This window comes from Ursus maritimus, unplaced genomic scaffold, assembly GCF_017311325.1.
Source record: "Ursus maritimus isolate PB19 unplaced genomic scaffold, ASM1731132v1 scaffold_17, whole genome shotgun sequence".
NCBI lineage: Eukaryota > Metazoa > Chordata > Mammalia > Carnivora > Ursidae > Ursus > Ursus maritimus.
Window position 1 is genome coordinate 22801781 of NW_024424119.1, and position 15631 is coordinate 22817411.

General features: G+C 37.2%; 1 protein-coding gene across 2 annotated transcripts; it reads right to left on the reverse strand.

Annotated features, from left to right (window-relative positions):
• Nucleotides 1-234: 234 nt before the first annotated feature.
• Nucleotides 235-9714, reverse strand: NDUFB6 (NADH:ubiquinone oxidoreductase subunit B6). 2 transcript variants are annotated; one of them, XR_005835204.1, is made up of 3 exons: nt 7094-7163; nt 1468-1512; nt 235-412 (listed from the first exon to the last, which is right to left on the reverse strand). XR_005835204.1 is itself a non-coding variant. In XM_008695100.2 (3 exons), the coding sequence occupies exons 1-3, from the start codon at nt 9185-9187 to the stop codon at nt 344-346; spliced, it is 294 nt and encodes a 97-aa protein (XP_008693322.1). In that variant the 5' UTR covers nt 9188-9714; the 3' UTR covers nt 235-343. The 2 variants fall into 2 exon arrangements, 1 of the variants encoding a protein (XP_008693322.1); XM_008695100.2 differs by lacking the exon at nt 7094-7163 and adding an exon at nt 9008-9714.
• Between the last annotated feature and the right edge of the window lie 5917 nt (nt 9715-15631).

Below are 15631 nucleotides of genomic sequence, written 5' to 3' on the forward strand. Positions count from 1 at the left end.
ATGTTTATTGCAACATTTCATTCTGTTGCATACCTTCACATAAGATTAGATTAAGTGCTGTGTAAGAAAAAAAATCTATCATCTGACTACTTTTCTACATCCTGTTTTTCAAGTAAAGAATGGCCAGAAAAAGGTGATCACTCATATTTTTTTAGCTTATCCAATTTTTACTTATAGTTAAATAATTCAGAGTTGCAAATTGTACAATATTTGTGAAGAAACAGACAACACATATGTCAGAGTAAACTTTATTGAAGGTACTTTTCCAGAAAATATATTTAGTAAATACAGTAATACAGCAACAAACTTGGCCTCATACGCCTTTGAAATTTTAAAGTAATCTTCAGTGATGTTGATCGGGAAATTCTTTCATTGGTGGAATTACCTCTCCAGTCTCCAGAATTGTATCACCCTAAAAAAACAAAGATGCATTAGTAGAAAAATCTTTGTCTGCATAGATGATAGTTCCACTTGATCAGATCTCACATAGAAAATCTAGTTCAGTTCTGGCACTCACACTTTGAAAGGGACTTAGACAAAGTAGAAGCTGTCTAAAGAAGAGCAATATTCAGAATCTTAAGGTGTAAGTGAAGGAAGTATAAGGGGAAGTTTTACTCAAACAAAATGTCCAGAAAGGGCATGAAAGTGGTCATCATAAAGATAATGTTTATTTTAAATATAGAAGAAATCCCCTATTTCCTAAAGCTGAGTTTCAACTGAAGGGTTAATTTTGGTGGTTCACCCTTAAATTCCCTTCTATTGCAGACAATTATGGATTATTGTGACTATGTCATTTGATTGAAGCAAGAATTAAGAGAGTTCTGTTTTTTAAAATTACAGACCTTGGAGATTGATGGTAGTTCATTATCTATGACTAGAAATAGGACAAGAACATAATCTGCATTTTGCTATGCTTAAAGATAACCTCACAACCAGTAAAAATACCAGCTGATAACTAAGTAATCTTTTAATGCTGAAAAGACTCAATTTTAAATTAGGATAAAGCTTACATATTCACATCACAAAACTTAAAGTACACATTAACAGATTTTAAATTCACAGATGGAGAGGTTAAGGTCAAACTGCCATTAACAAATGACAGTCTGGAATGAATAACAGAGTAATTAGTTGCTGTTACTATACCCAAGTGTCTGCTCAGGCTAGTGCCCTAAGTCCTGAACCCTACATGAAACAGGGTACTAGTGAAAAACTGTCAGTATCTTCAATTCACTTTAGGACTACAAAGGTCATAAAAGTTTTACAGCCAGCTTCCAAAGAAATATGGCCACCTCCCATTTTCAACTGTAGCTGCTGCCTCATGTTATTTCTTTTTCCTTTTTTTTTTTTTTACAAGAATATACAAAACAAGCACTTATAATGACAGAAGAGAGGAGCACTTTAATGATCACTTAGGGAGGTAAAGGAGAGAGAACTAATAAAAGAAAAATCAGACATATTAAGACTTACTGGGAATATTCTGGGCTTTCTTTGAACAATGGCATATGGTTTTGTCTGCAATAAAAGGAATCCTCTGTTAATTATGGTTTTAGAGTTTCTTCTAAAATAAAACAGATCGTATCCCAAATTTTTAACATAAGCCCCAAACTTTCACCAAATTCCAGACTCATACATTTAACTGTTTACTCAAGATCTTTACTTGGCTATCTCTACTAGTCATCTCAAACTTAACCAGGTCCAACTTATAACATCCTCCAGCCCCAAATGGTTCCTTACTGCAGTAAATGGCACATTCATTCTCCTAGTTACAAAGGCCAAAACCCTTGATGATTCCTCAGCAGATCCTGTTGGTTCTATCTTGAGATTATATCATGAATCCAACTGTTTCTCACCACCTAGTACTACTACCCTTGTTCAAGTCTCTATCATTTTTTTTTTCTTTACCTGTTAGTGTCCTGGTGGACGCATGCCTTCTCAGTCTATTCTCCACACAGCACAGGTGAGTGATTCTTATAAGATGGACTACTCCTCTGCTCAAAGTTTCATAACTCTTACAGCAAAGGCCAAAGTCCTTGCTGTGATCTCTAAGACCCTACACAATCTGGCCCTTGACCACCTCTCTGATCTTCTCTTTCTCTCTCTCTGTTGTAGCCACAATGGTTCCTTTACTCTTAGTCTAATCAGATGGGTCTGCTTGTGCCTCAGGGCCCTTATATGTAATGATTCCTCTACCTGAAATGCTCTTCTAGGTATCTGCTTGATCCATATCATCATTTCATTTATGTTTCTCTTCAAACAGCACTTCCCCAGGGAGACCTAGTCTTTTACCCTGTTTAGTTTTCCTTCCATAGATTATCACTCCCTGTAACATATGCCTCTTTATTTACTGCCAGTCTCCAAGACTAAAATAAACACTTCATGAGGGCAGAGACTCAATCTGCTTTGCTTACTGCTATATCCCTGTGTTTAGAACAGTGCCTTGCACACAAGAGGTGCTAAAAACGTTTGTTAAATAAATGTATTAAGCACATACATCTGCACAAGATACCACATGAACAAAATTTTACTAAAAAGATGATTGGCATAATGTAAGACTCGAACTGGAGCCAAAAGCAGGAGATAAAGTCAGAATACAATGTAAATACATTAAAATGTCTCTTAAGTACTGGGGCCAGCAGCAAGATGACACTGAAATGTCCTTAGAGAGAATGTAAAATTCAATTTGTCAGTAAAGGTATTAGATGAAGCAAACTGGCTAACATTAATGAGGATGCAGACCTACTCAAATCCAGAGAAAAAATAAGGTAAGGGAGAGGCTTTGGGACCTCTACTGACACAAAACCTTTAATTACATCCATCTGTGGCTTAGGAAAAATCACCTGAAAGTATGACTCCCTCAGATAAGCAACTATATTAGTCTTGAATTGTCAAACCAGTAACTGCAGCTTATTAAATCTGCTGCTCTTAGAAGGTGTCTTTTCAAGCCTAGAAAAATTCAGTTAAATACAGATATAACAAAGATTAAATCTAGAGAATAAATAAATCTAAACATCAAATTTAATAAGTTCTTAAAACACTGGAATAATCCATATATTCTGCTATTTAGAGCATTTATAATGTTTAAGGTAATCAATCTGGCTATTAGAGGTTCTAAAAGATTAGTTTTAGGATTCTAGTTAAAATGAATAATTGATTTAGGCTTGTGATTACAAGTTTAAAAAGATTTTGCTTCTTAGGGTCATTAATTTGCCCTATAAATACTTAAAAATAAAATTCAACATATAAATATAAAATGTATAAATGCAGCTTAAAACATGTAAGAGAATATGATTATGTTTGTAAGTGGAATTGTTCTAGGAGATTTCAACTTGAATTAATCCAAAGATAATAAGAACAAAGGAGACTGTTCATATTTTACTAGATGTGTAAGCAGTTTAACAGAATTTTAAAACTGAATATACAGAATTAGGAAAAAAAAGGAGGTTTTTAAATCTGAAACTAACAAAATGAATTTTAACTTATATTCCAGGTAACTGTGAACAGTCATTTCTGCACGTAAAAACCACTCTTGGGTATTAAAAAAACCTGCACTGACAGAAAGTAGTAATATATTTTTCTCCTCTAGAGTCTTGCATGTTAAGACAGTAAAAAATAAGACATATGATGATATGAAATGGCCTGTGGACTTGCAGGTGAACATAAATATAGAATTTTGTTTAAGCCCATCAACAAGAGAAACATAAACTATACTCTGACCCTCAGACGTATAAATTGTTAGCCCCTTTTAATGGTTGCGGAAAGATTTTCTGTTGGTCTATGAAGTAAAAATACTAAACTCCAACTCTAACTCCTACGAGCCTCCACCAAGTTCATGTTTCTAACACGTAAGATAGGCCATGTCCACTTGGACATCCCCAAAACATGTTGACAGCACATAGTCCTACACAAATTTACTTCTTTCCAAAACCCTACTTGTAACTTCCAAGGCTGGAAATTTTAGAGTCGTAAGTACCTCTGAGTTTTGGTTTCATCCCCAACTTGAGCTGTCTTCTTTAAATAATGTCTTCTGGCTTCACTTTTCTTTTCCACTTCTGCTATCTTCACCCTAACCAGATTCTCATCAACTAACATTTACTAAACTGCAACAGCCTGTAGCTGATTTACCTGATGTCAGGACTTTCCTCCCTCCAGTTACCCCCATCATATTGTTTTTTATGTCCTAAATATAGCACTTTTATCAACTCACTCACCTACTGAGAAATGGAAAGTTTCCCACTGCCTACCAGATAAGGTTCAACCTCCTCTGCCTAGCTTTCAAAACCTTCAGTTAAATGGTCTCAGCCCACTGAGCCTACAGACCTGCTATTCTAGTCACCTCTTCAGTCTTGGGTAGATAGGACATGCACATTACTAACTCCTCATCTTTCCTCCTAGCTGGAATAACTTTTCTCCTCCATACTCTTACCCAAATCATACCCATCTTCCAACTTTACTACAAACTCCAGGAATTTTATCTTGCATATTCTTTCAGAGCAATAAAGGAAGATGACATACTAGGCACTCCATAACTTGTTGATGAATGAACATAATCTGCTTAGTGAAGAACAAAAATGATGTCAGCAATCAGAATTTTAAAAGACCATGCAATAAAGAGAAAAGCTATGTTAAAGGAATTTTCTGAAAACACCAATTATTTATTTCACACTCCTCACAACAAGCTAAGAGAAAGCAAACCTCAATTGGATTATCTACAATTTGTTTAGGGAGTCCCTAACTTTTGTTTTATCTCGAAATAATTTTAAACTTACAAAAAGTTGCAAGAATTATAAAAATAATTTTTTTACTGAATCACTTCAGGAAACTGCAGACTAGTTTATTACTTTAGTAATTCCTACAAATAAGAACAATATTCTTAAAATAATCACAATACAGCCATCAAGATCAAGAAATTAATCTGTTTCATTACTGATACATTACTACTTTCTAGCTAAAGAACCCATTCAAATGTTATCAAGTGTCTCACTAATTGGAATTCTCAGAAAATCCCCTTACATGACTTGCTAACCATTGTGTAGGCTCTAAAATTCTGAATGCCAATGCCATCTTTGTTCATTTAACTAAGCACATAATGCCATTAATCAAGAATTGCATTTAGCTGACATGCCTCTTTAAGTCCTCCTAAATCTAGAACAAATCTTCAGTCATTCTTTAACTTTCATGATCTTGATACTTTTGAAGGTAAAGCCTTCTGCATTTACTATGCAGAAAAGTCCCTTGTTTTGGCTTGTCTTATGCTTCCTTATATTAGATTCAGGTTTGCATTTTTGACAGGAATCACACAAAATTGATGCTGTTTTCTTACTGTACCTACCAAGTAGTACATAATTTCAGTTTGCCCCATTACTGGTAATGTTAATTTAGATTTCTTCATGGTATCTGCCTGGTTTCTCCACTACAAATACTCCTTTTCCCTTTGTATCAAATAAGTATGCTGAAGTTAGGTATTATGAGATTAATTTTAGCAACTTTTGATGTTCCTTGGCTAAAAAAAATGTTACTCTGATGATTCTCAAGTGGTGGCTTTTCTAATTGTATCAGTCCTTGTCTGTTTATTATTTAGCAATCCATTGTACAAAAAAGTGCTGTCTCTTCTAACCATTTATTAATTTTTTATATGTATATGGACTTGTGGATTTGCATTTTATTCAGTTGGCTATTAGATTAATCTATAACTATTGTTAGTTATTTCGATGCTCAAATTGTCCCAGGGGGAGTCCTCTCAAGCTGACTCCGTCCTTTTGGTAGATCTCCAACATTTCTGAACACTTCTTTACTTTCTGGCACAATAAGATCATCATGTACTTTCCCTGCTCCAGCCCTAGAATTGGCCGTTTCTCCAAAGAGCTCTGGATCCTTTCAGTGGAGAGCTGGGTAAGACCAGGCTGCTAGATATGCTAATTACCATGCAGTGGCACTGCTCTCAGGCCTGTCAGTGGACAGATCTAGACTATCCACATTTACATCTATATAGAATTCTGTATCAATACATACTAAAAACCATGAGTTCATACCAATAATTCCAATTCCATTCCAGTACCACAAGGTTTTCTCTCTTTTCATGTGTGCAACTCCCTTTTCTGACAATGAGAATTCTGGGTTCTGTTATCATCAATTCATGTACTTATTTGATCAATTTTCCTATATGTAACCAATCTCCTGTCACTACCATCATACACCAGTATAAATAACCTCACCTCATTCAGGTCCTGATATCTTACTATAGATTGCCACCTCCATCACTGCCCCAAACCACCCTTCTTGCAGATGTCCTCCTCCCCTTGCTCAGGTTCCAATATTCTATCCCAGGTTACTACCACTGCTGCTCTCCAAACAGGTATACTCACCAACTCCCCCCACCCCAACGTCCCCCTCTTCCTGAGACCTAATATCCTCACCGGGTACCAGAATGCCCTCTTCAATCTGTTTGGGTTACAACACTCCATGCCGGGCAGCCACCACTGCTCTCCCTTCTATATACCATTGCCTCAAATGCACTCCTTCCTCATATTGCCTTGAAACTAACACCTATACCAGACTCTCCCTTGGCCTTAAAATATGGCAACTGCCTCATTTCAATCACCACACGCAAGATCTTTCCATGAGAAAGTTCAAGCTTTTGGACATCCTGGATTCTAAAGAAAGAAAATGGTGAAAAATCAGACAGAATGAAGAAAAGGAAAATGGGATGACGACAAAGACAACCTTTGTCTAATTTGAATTTATCTTATATCTATGCTCAAATAAAGGAGCAGAAATTCTCTGCTCCCTTCTTAATTAGAACCCCAAGTTTACACTAGTTTTAATAGGTCAACTTCATTCTGATCATTTAAACATTGTTTTTATGAGAAAATGCATTTCAAGTTGTAATCAACTAAAGATTAAGTTTTTGAAAAACCTCACTTTAAGTTTCATTAAACCTTTTACTTAACTACTTTATTCAAAGTAGTTCAAAATCAGTTATAAGTGCCAGATTATTTCCACTAAGTAAAGCAGGGGAAGACATGCCCACGTAGGAAATAATTTTGTACAATATTAAAAATAAATTCTGAAAAATACATACTTAAAACATACTTACATTCACATGATATTTGATATAATAATGAATAATCCAGGCAGGTATAAGTACATGAGTAAAAGCAAAGGGGGGGGGGGGGGGGAGAAAACATACATAAACAGATATCCCATTTTTTTATGTTTGTGGCAGAAAAAAAACATCAATGATATAATGTCATGATTATTTTAAAATGTCTACATGTTACATACTTCCTTACAGTCTGTAACTAACCTCACCCATTCAAATATTTTTATTAAACATAGGGCCTGCTAGGGGATACCTACAGAGTTCAGAGCAAACAAGGCTTAAGACAAGTAACATTTTGCAAAGCTACAGTAAGATATTCACAGATATATATAAATATTTTAAAGACTTCTAAAAATATCATAAGTTTACTAAAGATAAACATGGCATAAATAATGAAAGAATAATTTTAATCAGTTTGAGTAATCAAAACTACAGAATTTTTCAGGTACAGCCAAACCCCTAATTTATCAATTTCAGATACCCACAATCAACATCACTTGCACCATTCTACATGTAAGGTAGACAACCTTGAGCACACCAAAGCTTGAAAAAGAATATTTTACATATGGGGATGGGGGTGTTGCAAGCTCACTTTGAGATACTTTCAGGCACACTATTTTAAAAGAGAAAGGCAAAACAGAACTGAAAATGGATCTTTTCCATGGCAGCCAATTTGACTGAAACACATCTATCTCACCTGAGATAACTAGATTCTAGGTGTTATAGTATACATGATTAGGGAAGAAAAATTAACTCAGGGTAAGGAAAAACAGACTGAAATACTTATTTACTTCCTTACATCACTGGCTGATGGGTGGGATGTCAACTTTCAACCAGTAGCTGCCAAAATCAACAAGTAATGTCAGGGATACAAAAGGTGAGACGAGGGCTGAATTAGAGTTTAATTTTACCACCCTAAAGAAGTATCTAATACCACTTTCTCAGAAAAATTTGCACAAAACTTGGTAGCACAGTAAGAAAGCAGATAACACTTGGATCTCAGCGTAAACTCCTTCAATTCCTAGTTCTGTGACCACGGATAAATCACTCAATTTTTTGCAGGTCTCATTTTCCACATAGTTAAAATAAGGATTAGGAGTAGTTTCTACCTTACGGAATTAAAGAATTAAAGTAACACACGTAAAACCCTCAGCAAAATGCAGGGCAGAAAGTAAGTACTCAAGTGTTACTTAATAGTATTATTACCATGATTATTAGCCAATGTCATAGCTTATTGAAAACAATTCTGAGATAATAGTGTTCATCACCTAAATTGATGTAATTTAATGACCTCAAGAAAATGTCCAGAGACCCTGAAAATAAAGATAGCTCTTAAATGAGCGATTTTCTACAGTGTAAAGTTCAGAAATGGCACTTTTAAACTAAACTGTGTTAAAAGAATATAGTGGTAGTTCAGAAAGGTGGCTCTTGAATATAACTCATTAAGCATACCAATAAGACCCTATCTTTCATGGCGATCACATGGGGCTGCATGACCAGTTAGAGACTCCCGTGTCTTCTGGTAGTTGAGTGTAGTGTTATTCTCTATAATCTCAACTTTAAAAAGCAGACAGGTGTCCTTACATACTAAAATCACCGAATTTTCACTCAAGTGAATCTTTCTATCATTCTGTAAAACCTAAGCAAAGATCGCCCTCCTCCTCATCACACTTGACAGCAGAAGGGCAGACTCTCCCAAACTCCTGAACTCCAGAGCTCTCTTGGGACAACATAGCGTCCCTGCTAAACCTAAGTCTTGGTTGAACCTGGTTCTCCCTCACGGAACTACCGGACTTGGGGGCCCAGTGATGTCAGTCCTTGGTGTGGCTACAGTAAGCAGGCCCAGCAGCCAGGCCCAGGGTTGCGACGGGGTGTGTGCATCGGGGGCAAGGGAGGCCCGTCACTCACCACGTTCTTCCAGGGGGTCTGGTCCCGCAAAAACTTATTCCAGAATCTCTCCATAGGCCACACCCGCTGCGGGGGCAGCACCGGCTCCCGGGCGCTCAGCTCCTGGTCTTTTAGCCATCGCCTTCTGAGCTGTTGGAGCTGCTGCAGCCGCAGTTTCTCGTCTGGCGTGTATCCCGACATGTCGCCGCTGGTACCAAGGCAGGACACGGCGCGTCCCTGACCACGGTCTTGTCACTTACGCGCGCCCCCTGCTTCCGAGGCGACCTTGCGAGGACGCCTGGGAGCTGCGCGCCGTTATGACGTCATTCCGGTCCTGTCTCTGCACCGGCGCAAGCTCTGCGAAGCGGCTGGGCTTGCGCAATCTTTGTCCGCCCAGAATAGCAGGGAGTGGGTGGGGGGCGCGTTTTAGCCGTGGGAGAAAGAGGGAAAGTGACGGAAGGAAGAAAACAGGAGAGGTCAGAGGACTAGCGTGGTGTGCTGGGACCTGGAAGGATGAGAATATGTGATCCAATGAATGTGACGTCCAAATGCAAATTCTTCTCCTCCCTCTCCGGCCTCAGTACTCCTTTTCCCATGATTTGAAGAGTGTGGAGAACGTTACTTCCAAGTTAAAAAATCCCTGCTGTGTCAGTGACTGATAAAGTGACCTTGGACAGTCTCAGTTTGTTCCTTCATCTGTACTGCGGAGGCTAAAAGAGTAGCTAATAGCTAAGAGAATTGGGCACTTTCATGCTTTGACCCAGCAATCCCCACGTCGAGGGCTCTATCCAAAAGATAACAGTGCTAAAAATATGAAAAGTATGTGCATGACTCTTCACTGCAGCACTAGTTACAATAAAATACTGGAAATTAGCCCCAAATTCCTCAATAGTGGACCGGTTGAATAAATTATGGTGCAATAACGCAATGAAGTGCTCTATATTACAACCGTGGAATATATTGTTAAGTGAAAAAAACAAAGTGGAGAGAAGTGTATACAGTATGCTACCTTTCATACAAAAAGAGAAGAGTGGTAATAATACTAAATATATATACATGTTTGCTTAAATTTTAAAAATAAAAGGAAGGAAACTATTGCTTTGTTTTAAAATGTTACCAATTGGGGGGCGCCTGGGTGTCGCAGTCGTTAAGCGTCTGCCTTCAGCTCAGGGCATGATCCCAGCGTTCTGGAATCAAGCCCCACATCAGGCTCCTCCGCTAGGAGCCTGCTTCTCCCTCTTCCACTTCCCCTGCTTGTGTTCCCTCTCTCGCTGGCTGTCTCTGTCAAATAAATGAATAAAATCTTTAAAAAAAAAAAATGTTACTAATTGGGGAAGAAAGCGAACAGGAGAGAGGAAACAGGGATAGAAGCTAGGCGTCTCTGAATATATCCTATGTAACAGATTTTACTCTAGAACCATGTAAACATTTTATGTTATTATAAAACAAAATTAAATTTACAAAATCTTCTCTAAAAATCAAAAGTAAAAACACATGAATCTAGCTGAACTGCTAGGTGGCATAACGCCCAAAATACATACCATTTCAAGTAAGTTTAAGCCATCAACTTATTTATATCTATATGGAAAGAGATACTTCTAAGAAAAAGGAACTGCCAAAAAAAATCTTAAACTGTTTTAGGTAATTGTATTGTTGGAAGTGGTGGTATTATTAATCTGACACCGAATATAAACATTTATGCTGGAATTTTTGTAATGAAAGAAAGGAGATACAAATGTAAATTATATGAGTTTAAGTAAAAACTCTGAAGTCCTGACTTTGAATAAAAAGACTCAGTAACAACTCATGATGTATTTCATCTTTAAATATATTTATCATTTTATCTTAGCTCTGCCCATTGAAATGGCCTAAAAACAGTGCCAATCCAGTAACCATGAACATCTCTAGCTCCTAGATTGTGATTTCTAAATACCATTTTCCATTAGAAGGAGCCAGGACTCCTGGAAACAGCAGTTCTCAAACACTTTGCTTCTCAAATTTCTTTAACTCTTAAAAACTGTTGAGGACCCCAAGGAGCTTTTGTGTGTATGGGTTATACCTATTGATGCATTATAAATTAAAACAGATTTTAAAATAACAAAATATCCATTAACAAAAATTAGTGAGAAGAGTGCCATTGTTTTACATTGTTATAAATCTCTTTAGTGTCTGGCCTAATAAATGACAGCATAATTTTTAAAACCTCTTCTACATTTAGTCATAATATCCTACACCAGGTAGCCCTTGGGAAACTCTATATACATTTGTGAGAGACTGAAAATTAAAAAGGAAAAAAAGCATCTTTTGGCCTCACAGCCCCCATGAAAGCATCACAGGGACTCTCAGGGATCCCCCAATCACACTTTGAGAACCATTGCCTTAGAGAAATAGCTAATTCCAGGTCTGAGTTACGAAATGTAAAAGAAACCAGGAACATCTTGTCTTAGCAGAAAGCAGGGAAATTTCTAAAGACAGGCTCATGTCAAAAGGATTCAGGAGCCAACTTAAATAGACTTCCTCTGGTCAAAGATAAAAGAATTTGAGCATCAGTAAGCATAATGACTTCAGTGGAAAGAAAAATACCAAATAGATTCACAGAGGAGCACATGGGTGGCTCAGTCATTTGAGAGTCTGCCTTCAGCTCAGGTCCTGATCCGAGAGTCCTGAGATCGAGCCCCGCATCTGGCTCCCTGCTCAGCGAGGAGTCTGCTTTTCCCTCTCCCTCTGCCCCTCCCCACTGTTCACGCTCTCTCTCAAATAAATAAATAAAATCTTAAAAAAAAATAGATTCACGTACATGAGTTCATAATGAGTTAAAAAAAAAAAACCCATTAGTCATTTTTGGATGGTGTTAGGGAACCAACTCATTATTTTGAAAACGTTAAGTGAAGGGGAAAAACCAAGCATTTTTCTGGCATCTCATATATAAATTGCATCTTGGAGTAACAAAATAGTTGGTGAAGGAAAATTTAATCAAAGAAGGATAAAAACCCAGTAAAAGAAGAAGGGATGGCAGAGATAGAATACCACTATTCTGCAACCATTAGTTTGTTAATGAATCCATACAGTGATCATCAAAAGCTGCTGCCGTCTCAGTGGGTAGAGCATGGGACTCTAAATATCAGGGTCGTGAGTTCAAATTCCACACTTGGGCATGTAGCCTACCTCCAAAAAAAAAAAAAAAAAAAAACAAGACCAAAAAAAACAAACAAAACTGCGAACGTCCCAAAGAGAGCATGTGCGCCTCCTGGTGGAAGAGAACCTCACTGCCTGTGAAGTAGCCTTGCCAAACAAAAAATTGAACTTAATCCGCTAAGTTTCTAGATCTAACCACTCATTTAAAGGAAATACAGGAACAGACTCCCCTAATTCCTACATAACACCAAAATTATACTTTCAGAAAAATCCATATCATCAAAACTGTAGACAAGTGACTCTGTTTCTTGGACAAAAATATATTGAAAGGAAAGATAAAATGAGAGAGGGAGAGAAAGAGAACCCATAGATTTTTAAAAAGATGATAACTCAACAGTAAGAAAATGAACAAGCAGTGTGACAAATGGGCCAAAGACCTTAACAGACACCTCACTAAAGAAGATAAACAGGCACACCTGGGTAGCTCAGTCAGTTACGTATCTGCCTTCGGCTCAGGTCATGATCTCAGGGTCCTGGGATGGAGCCCCAGGTCAAGGTCCCCACTCAGCAGGATGTCTGCTTCTCCCTCTGCTTTTCCCCCTGCTTGCGCTCACTCTCAAATAAATAAATAAAATCTTTTTAAAAAAAAGAAGATCTACAGATGGCCAGTAAGCATATGAAAACATGCTCCACATCATATGTCATCAGGGAAATGCAAATTAGAACAATGAGATACCATTATACAACTATTAGAAGGGCCACAATCTGGGACCCTGACAACACCAAATGCTGGCGAGAATGTGGAGCAACAGAAACTCTCACACATTGTTGATGGGAATGCAAAATATTACAGTCACTTTGGAAGACTGTTTTGCAGTTTCTTACAAAACTAAACATACTCTTACTATATGATCCAGCAATCACACTTCTTGGTATTTAAGGAAAGGAGTTGAAAACTTATGTCCACACAAAACCCGTATATGGATGTTTATAGCAGCTTTATTCAGAACTGCCCAAATTTGGAAGCAAGCAAGATGGTCTTCTGTAGGTGAATGGATAAACTATGGTACATCTAGACAATAGAATATTATTCAGCACTAAAAAGAAATGAGATACCAACCAATGAAAAGACATGAAAGCGCCTTAAATGTATATTTACATTCTGGAAAAGCCAAAACTATGGAGGCAATGAAACGATCAGTGGTTGCCAGGCCAGGGGGCAGGGAGTGGTATATGAATAGGCAGACACAGAGGATTTTTAGGGCTGTGAAAATATTCTGTGCGATATTGTAATAATGGATATATGTTATTATACATTTGCCAAAACCCTTTGAATATACAACACCAAGACTGAACCCTATGGTAAACTACGGACTTCAGGTGATTATGGTGTGTCAATGTAGGTTCATCCTTGGTAAAAATAATAATAATAATAATTAATAATAATAAAATAAATTAAATAAAGTACTATTCTGGTGAGGGATGTTGATAATGGAGGAGGCTACACATGTGTGTGAAGAGCAGGGGGTATATGGAAAATCTTTGTACCTTTTTTTCAGTACTATCATAAATCTAACTAAAACAATCAGGTCTTTTTAAAATGACAGACAATGAGGGAAATTTGAACACTACCTTGATCTTTTACGATATTAAGGAGTAATTGTTATTTTTTACATGATGATATTGTGGTTATATTTTTAGAGAGGAGTTCTTATCTCTTAGAGATACGCTCTGAAATATTTATGGGTGAGAAAAATTTAGGCCATTTCAATGGGCAGAGCTAAGATAAAATGATAAATATAAAGATGAAATACATCATGAGTTGTTACTGAGTCTTTTTATTCAAAGTCAGGACTTCAGAGTTTTTACTTAAACTCATATAATTTACATTTGTATCTCCTTTCTTTCATTACAAAAATTCCAGCATAAATGTTTATATTCGGTGTCAGATTAATAATACCACCACTTCCAACAATACAATTACCTAAAACAGTTTAAGATTTTTTTTGGCAGTTCCTTTTCTTAGAGGTATCTCTTTCTATATAGATATAAATAAGTTGATGGCTTAAACTTACTTTTCTACTTTTCTTACTTTTGAAAGAAAATTAGTAATGAGTTGGTAATTGTTGATGCTGTTTAATAGGTAAATGGAGGGGATTATACTCCTCTCATATACTATTTTGTATATGTTTGAAGTTCTTCCAAATAAAAAGTTTTTAAAGACGTATGCATTGAAGTGGTAAGAAAACTATGCATTTAAGCTATTATCAAACCTCATTCTATCTTATAATAGCTATATTTTAGACTAAAACTCTTCATCCTTCTTAGGCTAGAGCTCTCAATTCTGTTCTGATGAGATGCAAACAACTGATAGGCAAGTGAAAGTAAGTCCGTGAGTGCTTACTCCTCCCAGGAAGGATATAGATCCTCAATGAGGCATTTGACAACCCACATAAATGTTTCTTTGGTAAGTGGCATTAAGGACATCTACTAATTTCTTGAACTTGGGACCTTCATTCTGACTTATCTATACTTTCCTCACCTCCTACCACCACTACATTTAAAAAGAAAAAGAAAGGAAATCAATATTGTTTTGAAAAATACATTCTTACACCACTGGCTACTGCCTACCATATTTCTACCCCTTCCCATTTACCAATGGCTATGACATCCATGAAGAAGATGAGTTGAATAAAAATAAAATACAGTGGGGGAGCTTGTTCAGCTTACCACACCTGGGAAATGTGGACTCACAAATTCAGATCCTTGGTAGTACCTGGATAACTACTACATATTCCCACAAGAGGGCACTCTAGCTTGTGGGAAAATTATAAATACCTTACAATTAAGTTGAGCTTTATATAAGATCTCATTAACCAGTCCACAAAACCTGGACGGAGCTACAGCACAGTGGGCAGGGAAAAGCAGCGGAGAGATAAGGTGACAGGGTGTCTTCTGTCAATAAACTCACTTCTTCCGGGGCGCCCGGGTAGCGCAGTCTTTAAGCGTCTGCCTCAGGCTCAGGGCCTGATCCTGGCGTTCTGGGATCGAGTCCCACATCGGACTCCTCCACTGGGAGCCTGCTTCTTCCTGTCCCACTCCCCTGCTGTGTTCCCTCTCTCGCTGGCTGTCTCTCTGTCAAATAAATAAATAAATAAATAAATAAATAAATAAAATCTTAAAAAAAAAATAAACTCACTTCTTCAACTTCGGATCTAATAAGTGTCTAATATTTCCAGATATGTTTTTAAAAGCTAGCTTGGTTTGACCCCTGAGAGAGTATACTAGTTGGAGCAGACATGAGATTGAGACCATGGAGTTCAGTGATGTGGGACAGATAGCAGAACTGAGTGCAGGACCCCACCACCAGACTGAATTTGCAAACAGGAATTGAAATGCAAGTTCCATCAAAGTTCCCTTTCAAACTTCCAGTCAGAAATGTAAAAGCCTTTGTGCTATCTTCATTTAAAGCACATATTTAAGCATAATTCCTCTATAAATTCCTCTATC

Coding starts and splice junctions, on each gene's coding strand:
- NDUFB6 (XM_008695100.2), bottom strand. CDS start 9,187: ATGTCGGGATACACGCCAGACGAGAAACTGCGGCTGCAGCAGCTCCAA. Junction 1,513..9,007: donor AGACCCCCTGGAAGAACGTG/GTGAGTGACGGG, acceptor CTTTTATTGCAG/ACAAAACCATATGCCATTGT. Junction 413..1,467: donor GAAAGCCCAGAATATTCCCA/GTAAGTCTTAAT, acceptor TTGTTTTTTTAG/GGTGATACAATTCTGGAGAC.